Source organism: Zootoca vivipara, chromosome 13 (genome assembly GCF_965207765.1).
Source record: "Zootoca vivipara chromosome 13, rZooViv2.hap1.1, whole genome shotgun sequence".
NCBI classification, from domain to species: Eukaryota; Metazoa; Chordata; class Lepidosauria; order Squamata; family Lacertidae; genus Zootoca; species Zootoca vivipara.
In genome coordinates, this window is record NC_142596.1 from 34604496 (window position 1) to 34623022 (window position 18527).

Sequence of the window (18527 nt, forward strand, 5' to 3'; positions counted from 1 at the left end):
CCCCCCTTAACCTCCTCCAGCACCCCAAGAATGACCATGTGGACCTCAGTGTAGTGTTGCTCTGGGGAACTGTGAGAAATTGAAATGGTGGCTAGACCCAGCACTGCTCAGAGCCACTAAACCAGGATTATTGTTATTATTATTGTTAAAAGAAAAGGCCCAAGGCAAGCTAAGGAAGCTAAGGATACTAGGACCCTGGCATTTCAGGTACTGGTGCTGAGGATGGAGGAAATGGGCAAGATGGTTTGAGCCAAAGAAAAGGAGGTGTGCTTTTCAAGGTACCTGCTAACCATAGCTCAGGAGAAGGTCAAAACCAGCACTTCAAATTGGGCTCTAGCTCTCCCATAGTGGAGAGAGATAACTTTCACCCAAACTTGAACCAGACTGTCCTTCAAGCAGAGGATGCCTTCAAAGAGTAATGGAAGATATATACCCACCCTTGGCCCTAAATGCAGAATCCTCTCCCCAAGGAGACTTTCCTTGCAACCATTTTAATGCCTTTTTAGTTCCAGGCAAATAACTTTATTTTACCAGGTTTTAGATTTCTCGTGAAAATTGTGTTTAATGCTGTTGTTTTATTCTTCTACTGTTTCATAGTTTTAGATATCTTTTAATTACATTTGTGTGGTTTTTTAAAGCTGTTCCAGCCAGGTTTTAAATCGCAGGGCAGGATCTAAATAAGCGTTGAGTCAACATGCACCAATGAAGTTTCTTCAATGAGCTGCCAGTAAAGGCATTTCAACTTTTGCCTAGAGAGTTTCAAGGGTGCCAAACCTAGCCTGTGGGACTCTTGAAACTCTTCCCATCTTCTCAGTTCTTGTACATTTTGAATTTAGAACACCCCAGACTCTCTAACTAGTCATATTAGCTCAAGTTCAGAGAGTGACTGAACTTTCTGCATACCGTATTGTTTATTTTCCCCTTCAGTTTCAAATTAATTACTTTTGTGCCTTCATACAGACTGCACATTATTAGCATAATTAGAAGCAAACTGATATAATGTGGCTAGATGTAACCACAATCCACATGGGGGGAAATGGATTTCCATTAGCAAAATGACCATAGCGATGAGCTACGGGTGCTGTTTTATGAGGATTCATCCTGATTTGTTTGCAGCCGTTATCCCACACTTTCTAGTGCATTTTCCTGTCACTTTCCTTACTGCAAAAGGTCCAACTTTTTGGGGAGGCAGGTTTGACCTTTGGGGGAAGCTAGTGCAGAATTCGGCAGCTAAGATGCTCACCAGGCAAGATGATTTGAGCATATTACACTGACTCTGGTCCAGTTGCACTGGCCGTCAGTTAAGTTTCTGGTCCCAATTCAAAGTGCCTTAAATCAGTGATGGGCAACCTTTTGAGCTTGGTGTGTCAAAATTCGCCCAAAAACCGAGCATAACTCAGGTGGTGTGTCACTTCGAGAAAAAAAACCCATAATTTTGCGATATTTATAGTTTAAATAACAAAAATGTATAATTGTAATATATAACTGTATTTAATAAACCAGAAACTAATTATTTAACCAAACCAAACCAAGAAACCCTTACTTATCACAAAGTGCCCAGAGTTGTTAAGCTTTTTGGGGGGAGCTGCTGACCAAAGTTTTGGAGGGTTTTTTGGGGGGGTGCAAAAGTTGCTTTGCTTTTTTGGGGGGATGCCCCAAAGCTGCTGTGCTTTTGGGGGGGGGAGAGAACAGAAATAAATGACATATAATACCTTCGCTGGAACTAACACACAGCACTGACATAGTCTGCCAAAGCGCCAAAAAACCCAGCACAGAACGGGTTAAAAAACGAACGCTGTTACACCCAATAACAGTCTGCCAAAGCACCAGGAAAAAACAGCACAGAAAGGGTTAAAAACCAATCTCTGGCTACCAGCAGCAGCAACAACAAAAAAGGACCCGGGTTTTAACAGCGGAGACAAGCTCTAGCGGAGACAAGCTGTAGGAGGAGCGGGAGAACAAATGGGGGGAAAACAACAACAGCAGCGTGAATGGGCTGATGGGGTGCATGCCAGCAGTGAGGGCTCTGCGTGTCACGTCTGATACGCGTGTCATAGGTTCACCATCACTGCCTTAAATAGTTCAGGACTGTGATACATCAAGGACCATCTCTTCCCCATATGAACCTACCTGGACCCTTCAATCATCATCTGAGGTCCTTCTTCATGTGCCTCCTCTACAAGAGGTCTGGCAACATGAAAACGGGCCTCGTCTGCAATGGCTCCCCATTTGTGGGATGCTCTCCCCAAGGAGGCTCACCTGGCACCTTCATTATACACCTTTAGGTGCCAGGCGAAAATGTTCCTCTTCAACTAAGCCTTTGGCTGATTAACATCCTATATTCTTTTAAATGTGTTTGTGGGAGGGAGAAAGGAAAGGGGGGGTGTTATTGGCTTGTTTTGTTTTCATTCTTGTTTTCATTATATATTTTGTGTTTTTATTTTTATGCTGCTGAGATCTTCGGAGGAAGGGCGGCATACAAATTTAACAAATAACAATAATAGTTGTTGTTATGCAATACCACCCAGTCAATTATTAATTGTGGAACCTGAACTTGCTGTGGTATGCAATTGAATCCCACTTGCAGAATAGCAGAAATTTCGAAAGGGCCAAAGTCTAAGGCGATCTGGGATGCCTGGACAAGGCTACTGTCAGAGGGCAAAGGCGATATCTAGGATATGTTTCCTTCATCGGCACTTGAGGGTTGCTATAAGAGAATCCCAGTACAAACTGGATTCTTTCAGGTGGCGATGGCAGTGCTGAAAACGTGGTTCACGTTCTGTTCTTTTGTTCTTTGTAGAGTCGTACCTTGGAAGTCGAACGGAATCCGTTCCGGAAGTCCGTTCAACTTCCAAAACATTCAAAAACCCAAGTGCGGCTTCCGATTGGCTGCAGGAAGCTCCTGCAGCCAATCGGAAGCCGCGGAAGCCCCATTGGACATTCAGCTTCCAAAAATAGTTCACAAACTGGAACGCTCATTTCCGGATTTGTGGCTTCTGAGAGCTAAGACATTCGAGAACTAAGCTGTTCAAAAACCAAGGTACGACTGTATAGAGACTCTCATAAAGAGTTACTGTATATTCCTGCGTATAAGACTAATTTTTAACCCAGGAAAATCTTCTCAAAAGTCATGGGTCGTCTTTTACTCCGGGTCATATTTCTTATATGGCGAGTATATCCCAAACACTATATTTTAACTAGAAAAGTTGGGGGTCGTCTTATATGCCCAGTCGTTTTATACGCCGGAATATACGGTATTTACTGTTTCATCCAGGGTGTTTCAGCCAGCTGTTGCTAATTAATTGAATTTATACCCCAGGATGACCAGGAGGGCAAACAGGTATGCAATTTAAAGACAAAGAAAGAAAGCAAACACTTTCCAAAACAGTTAAAACATTCTAAAATCATTTACAGTGAAAAGCAGTCCAAAAGCAATGAAAGTTCCAAACACTCCTGCATCCACCGATCTCGGGGTTGCCAGGAACAGCATTTTTCAGTCACCAAACATTCCTGGGAAAACTGGAATGTTTTCAAATTCCTCTGAAAGCAAATGATGATAGAGACAGGCTCACCTTGTGAGGAAGGGCAGGAAACTGTGTGACTTTTCTCCTTGCAGATCAAGGCAAAACTGTAAAATTCTCTGCAGCCACCATTAAAATAAGAGCAGCTACAATGGACTGCACATTTTAGTTTGCACAATTTAAAAATTCCAACAGAGTTTGATAATTTTATCTGCTTTGCAATGGCTGCCGTGTGATAATTTAGTTCGGTAATTTTACCTCCTTAGTTGTTGATGCATTTCTGTAGTTTATATTCAAATTACAGAGGCTAGTGGCTGAGGCAAATAAACATCTGTGGATAATAGTGCATTATACACCCCAAACTGATAATGTTTGGGATCACAAAAGATAAGGGTCATGCTTGATTTTATAAAGGCTTGTAATGAAAAATGCAGGAGGCTGAAATCATACAACAGTCCTGATTCACATGCAAATCTGCCGTCAAAAAAGTATGTCAGCTGCTACATTACTGGCTTAAATGAACTACAGTGGCACCTTGGTTCTCAAACTTAATCCGTTCCAGAAGTCCGTTCCAAAACCAATGAGTTATAAAACTAAGGTGCGCTTTCTCATAGAAACTAATGCAAAATGGATTAATCCATTCCAGACTTTTAAAAACAACCCCTAAAACAGCAATTTAACATGAATTTTACCCTCTAATGAGACCATTGATCCATAAAATGAAAGCAATAATCAATGTACTGTACTATAAAATAAATAAAACAGTATTGTAGATGATGAAAATTAAAATTATTATGTTGTCTTACTTGCTCTGATGGTTGACATTGTTTGGAGGGGGGGGGACTACTTTTATCCATTTCCGCAGTCACACAATCAATCAATCAATCAACTGAACTGGGTTCCACACAGGCACAAAAACAAATTAACTGAAAAAGCCTCAAAAACGAAAACGCAAAATAAATAGCAAAACCAAAAGTGCCAAATACAGCGGCACCTTGGTTCTCGAACTTAATCCATTCCAGAAGTCCGTTTGACTTCCGAAATGTTCGAAAACCAAGGTGCAGCTTCTGATAGGTGCAGGTATCCCGGAAACAATAGCTGACAGCTGCATCGGACGTTCAGCTTCTGAAAAACGTTTGAAAACCAGAACACTTACTTCCAGGTTTTCAGTGTTTGGGAACCAAGGCGTTTGAGAACCAAGGCACCACTGTATATTTTATGACTGGCCTGAACTGCGCTAACCTTAACAGATTAGACAACTGGGCCAAAGCAAACAAGATGAATTTTAACAAGGAGAAATGTAAAGTACTACACTTGGGCAAAAAAACACGAAAGGCACAAATACAGGATGGGAGACACCTGGCTTGAGAGCAGTACATGTGAAAAGGATCTAGGAGTCTTGGTAGACCACAAATTTGACATGAGTCAACAGTGTGATGTAGCAGCTAAAAAAGCCAATGCAATTCTGGGCTGCATCCATAGGAGTATAGCAGCTAGATCATCAAGAGAAGTAATTGTTGTTGTTGTTGTTTAGTCGTTTAGTCGTGTCCGACTCTTCGTGACCCCATGGACCAGAGCAGAGCACGCCAGGCACTGCTGTCTTCTACTACCTCCCGCAGTTTAGTCAAACTCATGTTCGTAGCTTCGAGAACACTGTCCAACCATCTCGTCCTCCGTCGTCCCCTTCTCCTAGTGCCCTCCATCTTTCCCAACATCAGGGTCTTTTCCAGGGAGTCTTCTCTTCTCATAAGGTGGCCAAAGTATTGGAGCCTCAGCTTCACGATCTGTCCTTCCAGTGAGCATTCAGGGTGGATTTCCTTCAGAATGGAGAGGTTTGATCTTCTTGCAGTCCATGGGACTCTCAAGAGTCTCCTCCAGCACCATAATTCAAAAGCATCAATTCTTCGGTGGGAAGTAATAGTACCACTATATTCTGCTCTGGTCAGACCTCACCTGGAGTACTGCGTCCAGTTCTGGGCACCACAGTTCAAGAAGGATACTGACAAGCTGGAACGTGTCCAGAAGAGGGCAACCAAAATGGTCAAAGGCCTGGAAACGATGCCTTATGAGGAACGGCTTAGGGAGCTGGGTATGTTTAGCCTGGAGAAGAGAAGGTTAAGGGGTGATATGATAGCCATGTTCAAATATATAAAAGGATGTCATAAGGAAGGAGAAAGGTTGTTTTCTGCTGCGCCAGAGAAGCGGACACGGAGCAATGGATTCAAACTACAAGAAAGAAGATTCCACCTAAACATTAGGAAGAACTTCCTGACAGTAAGAGCTGTTCGGCAGTGGAATTTGCTATCAAGGCGTGTGGTGGAGTCTCCTTCTTTGGAGGTCTTTAAGCAGAGGCTTGACATGCATATGTCAAGAATGCTTTGATGGTGTTTCCTGCTTGGCAGGGGGTTGGACTGGATGGCCCTTGTGGTCTCTTCCAACTCTATGATTCTATGAACACTTTGTAAATCCATAATGTAGTAGAAATAGCCAATGTTGCAAATGACCGTTGCTGAGGTTACCAGTGTGGTTGCAGTGTTGCCCAGAAGGAAATTTCCACCTTGTCAGAGCTAATTAATGACTGAATAGAGGCATGTGCTGTGTTAGGAGATGGCAAATGATCAAGCACATATTTAGGAATTAGCCCATATTCAAAGCTCCTGAACCTCTCAGTCTCATAAGGACTAGCAATCCTTTTCTAATGAGGACAGGCAGTCTGTGCCAAGGGTTGCTTCTCCTCTTCTGCTGGCAAAGACTGAATATCCATTGCGCAGTCCCCCTGCAGAGTGAAGCTAAAGAAGCCACATAGTTCTAGGGCATATGCAGAGTGCCAGCTGAACCAAACACCTCTGAAAGCAGCAGGGACTTGCTGCACAAACAGTGAGGAAGCTGAACTTTCATCCGCAAAGCCAGCTCATTTAAGAGAATGTGAGGCCATGGAAGGAGATGTTGGGCAACTTCAGCACCAAATTTAATCAATGTGGGGAGGTTGTTAAGAAATAAAAGAGGCAATAATGAGCAGCCATCTTCGGTGCCAGGAATGATTGACCTTCGAATGATGAACACAAGACGTTCGAGTACCATTAATTAGGAGCAGGCAGAGATGATGAGGGAAGGGTACTTGCAATGGATGACATCGCAAACAGCCCTTTTAGCGACACCCACGAGACCGCAGAGGTTGACAAGGATTTGATGACTGCAAGCTGCCAGGTTCGGCATCTCAAGGGCAGAGCAAAAAACAGATTTAAAAGCTCTCCATGCCTACAATCTTCCTCTGGGTTTATTTCTGCCTTAAGAAATAGATTCCCAATTCAGAGCATTGCTAATTTCAGGGAGAAACCAGGGCTGGCCACATTCCAGGCTCCATCGCAGTGTGTGCAAGTAGTTTTGCCACCACGGACATGCAATCGTGGTGCTTCTTGTATGATAATGGACCATTTCCTCCCCCACAGTACTTCTCAGCACTGCATGCTCACAACATATCATCCTTCTAGGTGCATTGTTGTTGGGGTGGGGGTACACAACTGCCCCCATTGCCCCGCTGGCTAACTATGGCAGGGACTGTGTCCTGCCTCCCCTAGCCATTTTAATTTCCCACTCCCCAAGTCAAGGCTTCACAGTGCTGGGCTGAGCAGAGAGCTTTTCTTCCCTGTTGCAACACTGAGCTGGGCAGAGTGGTCCCTCTCTGCCCAGCCCAGCACCGCAATAAGGAAGTCAAGGGGATACCAGTCTATGCACCTACCCAGTGGTGACTGGGGACCATTGGGACAGGAGGGTGGAAATCAGCAAGAACAACAGCTGATTACGTGTGTGGTGTCCATGCTCATTGTCGGTCTTTTTTTGGACACAGGCACCACTGGGATGTGGCCCCCAAAAGGGCTATAATGGGGCAATACTGCCCTCAGGCAAAAAAAAAATGTTTAGTCACCCTGTGGTCTATGGCTGTTGGCCATGAAAAACTTGTTTTCTGTTACCAATTAAGTAGATTAGCTTCCCCACAAATGGCTTTGAATTAGCCAAGTTGACAGGCTGCATTGTAATTAGATTATGGTCTAGCAGTTAATTAAAATTTCAGGATGAGGTTGGTGAGGCCGTTGCATGAGGCTGGTCTCACTGAGGCTGCAAACTTGATAAGGAAACAGGCTCATGACTGGTGTAGGTGACTGTTAGGGAATTTTATAGGGGGGGGGGCACCCAAACGAGGCTTTATTTGGGAATCAAGATTGGCACAAATGCCCTCAAGGGAACCCCGTCTGATCCTACAACACCACTCTAGTATTGCACCAACACGAACCCCTCAACTTCAAGCCCTGTGTAATTTAGGCTCCCTTTCCTACCCTTTCTCTGTTGCCTGAGACTCTATGTAACCATATTTCTTTATGAATGAATACCGTGTATCTGTATTTCTAAATGAAACTCCCTTTTGCTACTCTGGCCAAGGGCTCTCAGGGATGCAGGGAACAGCCACAATCCTTTAAGCGAGAGGTCACGTAGCCAGGGTGGTGCTCCTCTGCATATCCATAATCCATTCAGGTACCATCTCCTGCCATTCCCGACCCTCCGAAGCCCATTGTTTTTTCCCCGCCAGGTACTCAAGGATCCCCTCCCAGATACTTGCTGGTACTTGCTTATCAATGTCCTGGGACATCGTGCATTGTTGTTGTTGTTTAGTCGTTTAGTCGTGTCCGACTCTTCGTGACCCCATGGACCATAGCATTGTTACCTTATGTTAATCCTGTTTACCTCCTGTTTACCTGTATGCTAATGCCCCTTGCACCTTCCCCTTTTCTGACGTTTTACCCTGTCACAAGTGATGTATGTATGATGCTTTCGATGTGTATTATGGGATGGTGGTGGGAACTTTTAAAAGTTCTTGCAGCCCTGTTCACGGGGTTCAGTCTGGCATTGAACCTGCTGCACAGTAATAAACCTTGCTGTTTGCTCCGGATCGTGGCTGGACTCCTTCCTTTTATACTCCGCAACGACCACAGGCCCTTGCCTGATGAGCTGGGTGGCTGAGCATTCTCGCACCCAGAATTTTGCCCTAACAGTGACATTTTGGCAGGGGTGTGGGTGTCACAATCAGGCAACTACTGAGACCCCAGAAGGGCCCACCTCAGCTTAGCAGAGCCACCTCTAGAGCTAGAAAAGGTTCAGAAAAGTGCAACCAAAATGACCAAGGGCTTGCAACAAGACCTATATGAGGAAAGGTTGCAGCAGTTGGGGCATTTAGTTTAGAAATAGGGGGGGGGCATGATAGAGGTGTATGAAGAAAGAAGCTTTTCTCCCTTTAAACCCCTAGAACTCGGGGACAGCCAATGAAGCTGAATGTTGGAAGATCCAAGGCAGGCAAAAGAAAGTCCCTTTTCACACAGTGCATAGTTAAACTATGGCATTTGCTCGCCCAAGAAGTAGATAGAGTCACAGAAAATTAGGCTGTGTTCTACTGCCACGGTTGGAGGCAGGATGTCTCTGAATGCCCAGTTGCTGGAAACTGCAGGAGGGGAGTGTGGGGTTGTCCTCAGGTCCCAACTGCAGGCTTTCCAGAGACATCTGGTTGGCCACTGTGAGAACAGGATGCTAGACTAGATGGGACTTTGGCCTGATGCGCGTAGGCCCTTCTTACATTCCTAAATACGAACTAGGTTTTGAGGAGAAATTAAATAATTTTCGCATTTGAAGTTGAACCTGCCTAACATGGATCATTGCATTTTTTAAAGTCCTCATGCAGTTTGAATTTCTCCTACCGGTAATACACAAATTTTCACCAAGCCATTTCCCCTAATCCAATGTGGGTTTTGTATGTTATTTTCACCAATATATCCACTTCTATGCACGCTTCACTCTTGTACATGCATTTGTATACGCAATGGCTAGAGAAATGCACTGCCAAATTTGGGGAAGCCGAACCTTGATGGGCAGCTGTTGTTCAGTTCGCGTCTTGTTTCTGAAAGTGTAAGTTAGGTTGGTTCACCTTTAAGTGCAAGCCAAATTGAATTTCTTCCCCCATCCCTCTCAGTAAAACTAGATTTCCAAAGTGATTTATGAAACAGTTTTCTGAATGGAGTTCCTTTCAGCTCCTTTTTCTGTGTCGCTGCTGTTTATCTTCTGGAGTGCCTTCTTAGTTTCCAGCCAACCATTGAAATGATAAGACACCCTTTAATCCTTAAGCACAGAGGCAGATTTCGATTGCGCTGCATCTCCCTCATTCCCTCCAACTGAAGTCGTGCTTGACGAAGGCTTCCATCAAGGATGGACTGAGCATTTCTGCCCTCTGTGACTCACTGGGTGTATCGAGGCAAATTGGCTATACTCAAGTGAAACTGTAGTGCGTTCGTTCTGCAGAACTTGTGGCACGCACCCTTCGGTCGTGCTGAATAACAAGCTTCTCCCCCACCCACCCTCTGTGTTTTTGATTTATATGAAGCCAAGCGGTGCGGTATGGTCTATCAGCCAGGAGCAGGAGCCAAGTCACATTAGAAAGCTGTGATGCTAGCTAATCAGGCGGGGAGAAATGACCTGGTCTGCTCTAGGCTCCCAGAAATTATAAGTGAGCGTTACTGGTAATTACACCACTCTGTGTTATGCCCTGCGATATTAAGATGTGAAGGAAAGAGATTTTGCATTGTCACAAGGCTGTGATTCAACAAGGTCTCCCAGCCCAATTGATGACTTGAAGGTGGATGCAAATGTCTTCCTAATCCAATCAGAGTCGGCCACCTCCCGCTCCCATTGTTGCCACAGGGCACGGCGTGAACCCTGCTGCCTGCCAATTAGGATTCAATCTGCATAGAGAGAAAGCTTTTATTAACGCCACAGGGGAGGACAATTATTTTATGTAGTCAGAAGAGAGAGGAAAAAACATTTGTAATTTTTATTCCGCCTGAAAAAGCTTGTTAATAGACACTAAGTAATGGCTGCTAACTGGGCAATGGTGTTCTAGCCTTCGTGTGAAAACACCATTTTTTATTTAAAAAAATGCATGGTGACTTTAAAGGGAATAATAGACATGATAGGGGCTGTTGTTGTTCCCACTAATAAGGAACTCAGTTGGTGAGTACCAATGGAAATTGAGCCAAAATGAGAAACAAGAGGGAGGGAACCCAGAACCCTGAGGTCTGCAGAAGTAAAAGCATAAAGGATTCTTAAAGTAAAAATAAATGAAATGAGCACCTGCAACTATGTATATGCCACCCGCCTGCCTAATAACTACAAAATGTTTCTTTTTTAGTTGGAATAAGAAAAAAGAAAAGAAGCTATGATAACTAGCATCAGTTCTTGTTGGTCCCCAACTTGCCCAAATGGGCCCAAGTGTTGATGTGGGAACTCTTTGCTAGTGTCTCCCCCGTAACCTTTGGGTGCTCATTTGAGGGGTTGAGGCTGGGCTGCGGGCCACCATACCTGCCAAGTTTCCCGCTGAAAAATGCGGGATCAGCAGCGGCGCGGCACCGGAAGTTGCTTCTACGCAACTTCCGGGGCCGCTCTGCCCATGTGTGGGCACCGGAAATAGGGCAGAGTGGCACCGGAAGCCGCTTCTACGCATGCCCGGTGGCCATCTTGGTGGTGGCCGCATGGCGGTGGCCACCACCAAGATGGCCACCGGGCATGCGTAGAAGCGACTTCCGGTGCCGCTCTGCCCTATTTCTGGTGCCCACACATGGGCAGAGCAGCACCCAAAATGGAGGCTCCCCGGCAGGTAGGAAATCCGGATGATTTCTGGGATTTTTCTCCATTCAGGAGAACAGCGGGAAACGCATTAAAATCCGGGGGTTTCCCATGAAAAACGGGATACTTGGCAGCTAAGGCTGTGGGCAGCAGTGTAGTGGCAAATTCAGAAGCGCAGGGTCCCTTCATGATAGTCACAACTACACCCCTCACAGTGACACCCCTATAAGATTATACAACCTTCTAAGATTATGGAATAGTCTTCTAATTATACAATATGAATCATTTGTGATATATTGCAATGATCAATGCAGATCTCCATGTGTTGCCTTTCAGCTAGATGTGCATGTACGTGGGCAAATGTTGCCAGTATCTTCTTTCAGAGTGACTCATGTTGTGTTCCCTGCAAAGTTCCATTGTTTGTAACAGAGTTTGCATGCCTTTCTCATGAAACTGAAGTGCTGAGCTTTGGAGCATACACTGGCAAAAAAGCTCCTGTTTCATGCTAATTGGGTGACTCTTAAGATGCTGGAGAAAGGGACCCTGCTGTAGAAATAGTAGCAGGCCTTCAGTCCTCCTATGGCCCTTGCCTTTGGCCCTGAAGTCCAGCCCCAGAAGAAAGAACATTGGTATGTTCATCAATGAACTTCACCAAAGATATTCTCTTCCCCCAGAGAACACCCTCTGGAACTGAAGCATCTCACTTCACTTGCCTGAGTTGTTGTTCAACTCAGCTTAAGAAACATGGAGAGTCCTGCCAGGTCCTGTGGGGACCACAAGAGACCTTGCGTCCAGTTCGCATCCATTCAGCTGCCCATTGTTGTCCTCGTTCATCTGAGAGACTTCTGTGGAACCTGCCTCGAAGCCGTGGGCGGTATGAGCGGCATGGACAACGTGGACCCTGTTCCGGGCCTTCTTCCGCAGCAGGCAGCTGAAGACCTTCTTGAAGCCCTTGCGGAAGTGCTTGGAGACCAGGGCGTAGACGATGGGGTTGAGGCAAGAGTTGGCATAGGCCATGCAGTGGGAGAGGAGCCGGAAGGCGTAGGTGGTCTGGTTGAAAGGGAAGTCTCCGTAGAGGTAACGGAGCACGACAACGTGGTAGGGCAGCCAGCAGAGGCAGAAGAGGACAGTCACGATGATGATCATCTTGGTCACTTTGCGCTTGGCCTTCTTGGACTCGGACATGTCCTCCAGGGGGTCCACCGCCGTCCATAGGTATTTAATCGTCCGCGTGTAGGAGAGGCTGACGATCAGCACCGGGATGACGTAGCCGAAAGTGAAGGTGCAGGTGTCCATGATCTTCCGGCGCCATTCCTCCCATCCTGGCACACAGATGTAGCTGCCCTCCCATTCAATCAGGTCGTAGTAGTTCAGGTAGGGCCCTGAAAAGATCACGGAGAGGCCCCAAATGACGGCCATCGCTGCCACCGCGTTGCAGGGCGTCCGCAGCTCCCGGGAGCGCAGCGGGTATCGGATGGCCAGGTATCTGCCAGAAAAGTCAACAGAGTTAAGCATTGTGAGGATTATCTGCACCATTTATCTTCTCCCTCTGAGCACTCATTGTCATCCCACCAGTGCTCCCCAGGCTGAGCCTTCTCCCCTTGGGGGTGCCCAAGCTGCTTCCTCTCATCACTCCTCTGCACCCAACAATCACACACCCTAAGATCAGCCTAATTTTATGTAGCCCTAAATCTAAGTCCGTATGCTCTCTGCCACCTCATGAGAAGAGAGGCCACCTCATGAGAAGAGAGGAATCTTTGGAAAAGACCCTGATGTTGGGAAAGATTGAGGGCACTAGGAGAAGGGGACGACAGAGGACAAGATGGTTGGACAGTGTTCTCGAAGCTACGAACATGAGTTTGACCAAACTACGGGAGGCAGTGCAAGACAGGAGTGCCTGGCGTGCTATGGTCCATGGGGTCACGAAGAGTCGGACACGACTAAACGACTAAACAACATGCTCTCTGCAAGGACTCCGTTTGGAAGTCTGGCAAGAGCAATCTGCTTCTTCTCCCCTGGTAGGCAGAGGGTGGGGGGGGAGGAAGAGGGAGAAGGGAAAGAAGGGGTGTTGCACCCCAGGGAGCAGAGATGACAAGCGACTGATACGGACCATCTGTTTCTCCTCCAGGGGAGAAAACCGGGACGGGGGTGGGATGGGGAAAGAGAGAGAGTTTATTTTGACAGCTGTGGCAAGGCGTCAGATTGACATGACAGCCAAGAGCACGGGTTGACCACATATCACGTCTCGAGATGAGTAAGAGGAACTGCCAGGCAGACTGGGGAAGGTCTGTAAGTTCAGAGAGTCAGGGGATTGAGCCAAAAAAATACAGGGCCTGGGGGTTTGGAGGGTGTACTGGATGAAGGCATTGTAAGCCAATGCAAAACAGCAAGCCCCTGAACGCACATTGTCCAAACGTGCTCCAAGCTTTATTTCTTTTATTTTAAATGATTGCACAAAACAAATGCATTATGTTTTCAATCCTACGGCCTCCGTGTTTGCAAATTTGAGGAGGGAAGACAGGCGGGTAGTGAGGATAAAGAGGAGGGGGGAACAAGGCCAGGGAGCCCTGGGTTCCAGCAATAGGACCCCTCCTGTTGTCTGCATTGTGGGTTACTCTGATTTTTTACTGAACTGGGAGTAAAATCTCGAACCTGGCAAAGCAAGTTTTACTAATTTTTTGTTATTGTTGTTTCTATTTATTTATATATGTAGAGTATTTAATTAAATTATTAATCATCAGATTATAAACATAAATTTAAAGAGACGACATAGGCAAAATAGCATATATATTTGCAAAACCGCATGCAAATGTATGGGTTGTGTGCAACTAAGTTCTACTCAGAGTAAGCCCATTAATGGACCCAAACAAGTACATTAATTTCAGTGAGTCTTTTCTGAGTAACGTTGGTGACAACATTATGAGGAGAATTTAATAGTTCCTTTTGATTTAAATTACAAGCTGTTTTGATTGTTCTGCTCTTCAGGATTACAAAGAGACAAAAAGGGGGGGATACATTTATGCTTCACTTACTCGCAATTTATAGAAAAATCTGACAAAGGCAGAGTTGATTATAGTATCATATTGTACCATGTTTTTAATAATACTACTAATAATTCCTCCAATACTGAACTTTAAAAATTAGGGACTGGTTTTTTTGGGGGGGGTAGGGGAGAGATCTGAATTTGTGCAAAGTTCTTATTTTAGCTCAGCCTCACTACCACCACCTAGCATCAAGCAGCAAGACAGTGTGGTCTAGGGTTAGAGTGTCAGACTGAAAAAAAGTAAAGGTAAAGGACCCCTGGATGGTTAAGTCCAGTCAAAGGCGACTATGGGATTGCGGCACTCATCTCGCTTTCAGGCCGAAGGAGCCGGCGTTTGTACACAGACAGCTTTCCGGGTCATGTGGCCAGCATGACTAAACCGCTTCTGATGCAACAGGACACCGTGATGGAAACCAGAGCACACGGAAATGGCATTTACCTTCCCGCTGCAGCGGTACCTATTTATCTACTTGCAATGGTATGCTTTCAAACTGCTAGGTTGGGCAGGAGCTGGGACAGAGCAACGGGAGTTCACCCCGTTTGGGGGGATTTGAAGCGCTGACCTTCTGATCGGCAAGCCCAAGAGGCTCAGTGGTTTAGACCACAGCGCCACCCATGTGTCAGACCAGGACCTGGGAGACACCACTGTTTAAAGTCCTGCTTGACCAGGAAACTCACTGGGGCTCCCTTGGGCCAGTCACTGCCTCTCAACCTAACCCACTTTGCAGGGTTGCCGTGAGGGTTAAATGAGGAAGGGGGCAAACCATGTAAGCCACCTCAATTTCCTTGGAGCAAAAGGTGGGATATAAATGCTCAGTTGGTGGAGCGTGAGACTGTTAGTGTCAGGGTTGTGGGTTCGAGCCCCGCGCTGCACAAAAGATCCCTGCATTGCAGGGAGTTGGATTGGATGAATCAGGATCTCCTCTTTTCTTTTTCTTTTTAGTGCAGGGGTCTCCATTACCTGTCTACAGAGACGGCAGCCAGGGTGAAACTGCTGGCGTACATAGTAAGGTAGATGAAGAAGTGGACAGCCTTGCACATGAACGACCCAAAGACCCAGCCCTCCAGGGAGTAGATCGTGGCCTGGAAAGGCACGCAGCAGATGATGAAGAAGAAGTCGGCCAGGCTGAGGTTGAGGATGAAGAGGTTGGTGCTGTTGTGCCCCACCTGCCCGTTCCGCAGCAGCACGGCCAGGACCAGGCTGTTGCCGATGGTGCCCAGAAGAAAAATCAAGGAGAAGACGACAGGGACGATGACACTGGCCAGGCTGAACTGGTGGGCATCAGAGGTGTTCCAATGTCCAGCCAAGCTGGCAAAGTCTTCCTGTTCGGTCATTGTTGTTATTATTTTTAATCTGTGGGCAAATGGTGGGAGAAAGAGACGGTGAGGGTCTTGCAACGGAGGCTGTATATGAAATAATAATCCAAATCTTGCACCGAGGGGAATCTGGCTTTTGAACACAGACCATAAATAAAAGCCTTGATATATTGGATGAAAGGTTCATATGCTCTGGCTTGCTTTTTACAAGAGCGGCCAATCAGAAATCTCTGGGAAGCTTCTCCTTTATCCAAACTTAAATTCAGTGTTCCATATTTCTGCAACAAGGCGATTTAAACAACAACAACAATCTTACGGAAATTCATTAGCATTTTAGTGCAATTTCCCCCCTAAAATACACATTTTCTGTGTGCAGTTTTGACTAGTAAACACATTTTGGAAAGCAATCTTACCAAATTTTATCAAAATGTTATCAAAATTTTAGCAATCTTACCAAATCGTACCAAATTTGGAGGTCTTTAAGCAGAGGCTTGAAAGGCATATGTCAGGAATGCTTTGATGGTGTTTCCTGCTTGGCAGGGGGGTTGGACTGGATGGCCCTTGTGGTCTCTTCCAACTCTATGATTCTATGAAATATAATTCATCCTAATGTTTTGTTTTGCTATATATATTGCCCCCAATATATGTATTTTGGCAAGCACAGCAAAAGTCAGAGAAATATAAATTTTGACAAATCGGTTTGTTTCAGCTAATGTATTCATTTGGGAAGTGAAAATTAGGGAGTTTCTCAGAACAAAATCAAATTTCTCTCCCATCATAGGAACATAGGAAACTGCTTTGTTCCACATTAGACCGTTGGTCCATTTGCCTCTGCCCTGTCTCCATTGACTGGCAGTGGCTTTCCAGAGTTTCAAGAAGGAGACATTTCCAACCTGGGAACTTCTGCATGCAAAGAGACAGTGTGGTTTAATGGTTAGATTGTTGGACCAGGACATGGAAAAGTAGGGTTTGAATCCCCACCCAGCCATTGGGTGAGTTGGGCCAGTCACCATCTCTTAGCCTAACCTACCCCACAGGGTTGTTGTGAGGATAAAATGGGGGAGGAGAACCATGTAATACGGTAATAATAATAATAATTTTTTATTTATACCCCGCCCTCCCCAGTCAAAACCGGGCTCAGGGCAGCTAACACCAATAAAATTACAATAAGACATAAAAGAAAAGAAAACAATTAATTAAAATACAAAATAAAAAAATTCCTTCAGTAGCACCTTAAAGACCAACTAAGTTTTTTATTTTGGTATGAGCTTTCATGTGCATGCACACTTCATACACCTGGTATCTCATGAAGTGTGCATGCACACGAAAGCTCATACCAAAATAAAAACTTAGTTGGTCTTTAAGGTGCTACTGAAGGAATTTTTTTATTTTGTTTTGACTCAGACCAACATGGCTACCTACCTGTAATTAAAATACAGATTAATATAAAATATTAAAATTTACAATGCAGCCTCATTTTAAGTAGTCCATAAATGTACCCCACCTTGAGGTCCTTGGGAGATAAAGATGGTATATAAATGGAGGAGGAGGAGGAGGAGGAAGAAGAAGAAGAAGAAGAAGAAGAAGAAGAAGAAGAAGAAGAAGAAGAAGAAGAAGAAGAAGAAGATTTCATCCCTACACCACAGCACAGGAGCCCTTGATCTTTGGAGCTCCAGCCCAAGAGTTGCTGAATGAAGCCCAGATCTCTCAATACTCAGTGTCAGTCAAAGCGTCTTAGGCTTTTCCCAGGAAAGATTTTTAATCTAAATATTTGGCAATGGGAAACAAATAGTGTTGAATTATGCATAGAAGGGGAGGCAAAACAAGCCTGATATTTGCTACTACATCTCTAGCCGCTGTAAATTTAATGCTGGTATTACTTCACTCACATTCTGTGCTAAGATGATGGACTACAGCTGGGCAGAGCTGTTCCCAGTGCAGCAATAAGATTCAAGGGGTGAATCAACACACTTGCCCAGAAAATGGGTTTTATTACGCTGGAGAAATATATGACTCTGACGTTCGTCCATCCCTCTCCTGCACACACACACACACACACACACACACACACACACACACCCCGCTTTTCGATTTTGTTTTGCTAAATCAACAGTCGTGAGCCTTGCACAGAGAAAGGAGAGTTATAATCTCCAGTCTCCCTTGCAACACAGCTCTAAATTAACAGCTTTGGACACAGTTTGATGCTTTAGCTAGGATGTTGAGGTGGGCCCAGATTCAAATCCACACTTGGCCATGGGACCTACTTTACAGAGGACAAGCCTCTGATTGAAGGACTACCCTATCTAGTCCAAGACCAATTTAAAGGCAGAAGGTGGTATTCAGCTAAGGTCACATTCACACTACAGTCATACCTCGGTTTAAGTATGCCTTGGTTTGAGTATTTTCAGTTTAAGTACTCCGCGGACCCATCTGGAACGGATTAATCCACTTTCCATTACTTTCAATGGGAAAGTTCACTTCAGGTTAAGTACGCTTCAGTTTAAGTACTCCACGGACCGTATGGAACGGATTAATCCACTTTCCATTACTTTCCCACTTTCCCACCCCGCAGCCTCAGCCACCAGCAGCAAGGCAGGTTTCCAGTGAGATCTGCCGCCACTCTCGCCACAAGTTAGGAAGGTCAGAGAGGCATGGCGGCACTTTCTCATTTTGCCTCAGGTGGTGAAATGAGACAAACTGTCCCTATATTGATAATATGACTGTGGCGGAGAGGTGCCTCAGGTTGTCTATCAGCAGTTAGCTCTGGGCAGCAGACTTAGCAAGCCCACAGGCCCCCTCGTGACCATCTCCCCCACTGTTGTGAAAAAATAAAAAATAAATAAGAGAGGACAATTTTAATACCGGGACCATAGGCCAGGCAATGCAAGAACATAAGAAGCTGCTTTATAGTCTAGCTCAGTATTGCCTACACAGACCGGCAGCAGCTCTACTTGGAGATGTTAGGGAATGAATCTGGGCCCTCT

The 18527-nt window shown here is 45.4% G+C and overlaps 1 protein-coding gene across 1 annotated transcript; it reads right to left on the reverse strand.

Moving 5' to 3' along the window:
• Positions 1–11918: 11918 nt before the first annotated feature.
• Positions 11919–15561, reverse strand: LOC118093275 (galanin receptor 2b-like). The gene is made up of 2 exons (XM_035132273.3): positions 15188–15561; positions 11919–12669 (listed from the first exon to the last, which is right to left on the reverse strand). The coding sequence occupies exons 1-2, from the start codon at positions 15559–15561 to the stop codon at positions 11919–11921; spliced, it is 1125 nt and encodes a 374-aa protein (XP_034988164.1).
• Between the last annotated feature and the right edge of the window lie 2966 nt (positions 15562–18527).

Bases quoted from the DNA above. Each gene is read 5' to 3' on its own strand.
- LOC118093275 (XM_035132273.3), bottom strand. From the start codon at position 15,561: ATGACCGAACAGGAAGACTTTGCCAGCTTGGCTGGACATTGGAACACC. The intron at 12,670-15,187 runs GTAATGGAGACC...CTTTTCTGGCAG, and splicing joins GCTGCCGTCTCTGTAGACAG to ATACCTGGCCATCCGATACC.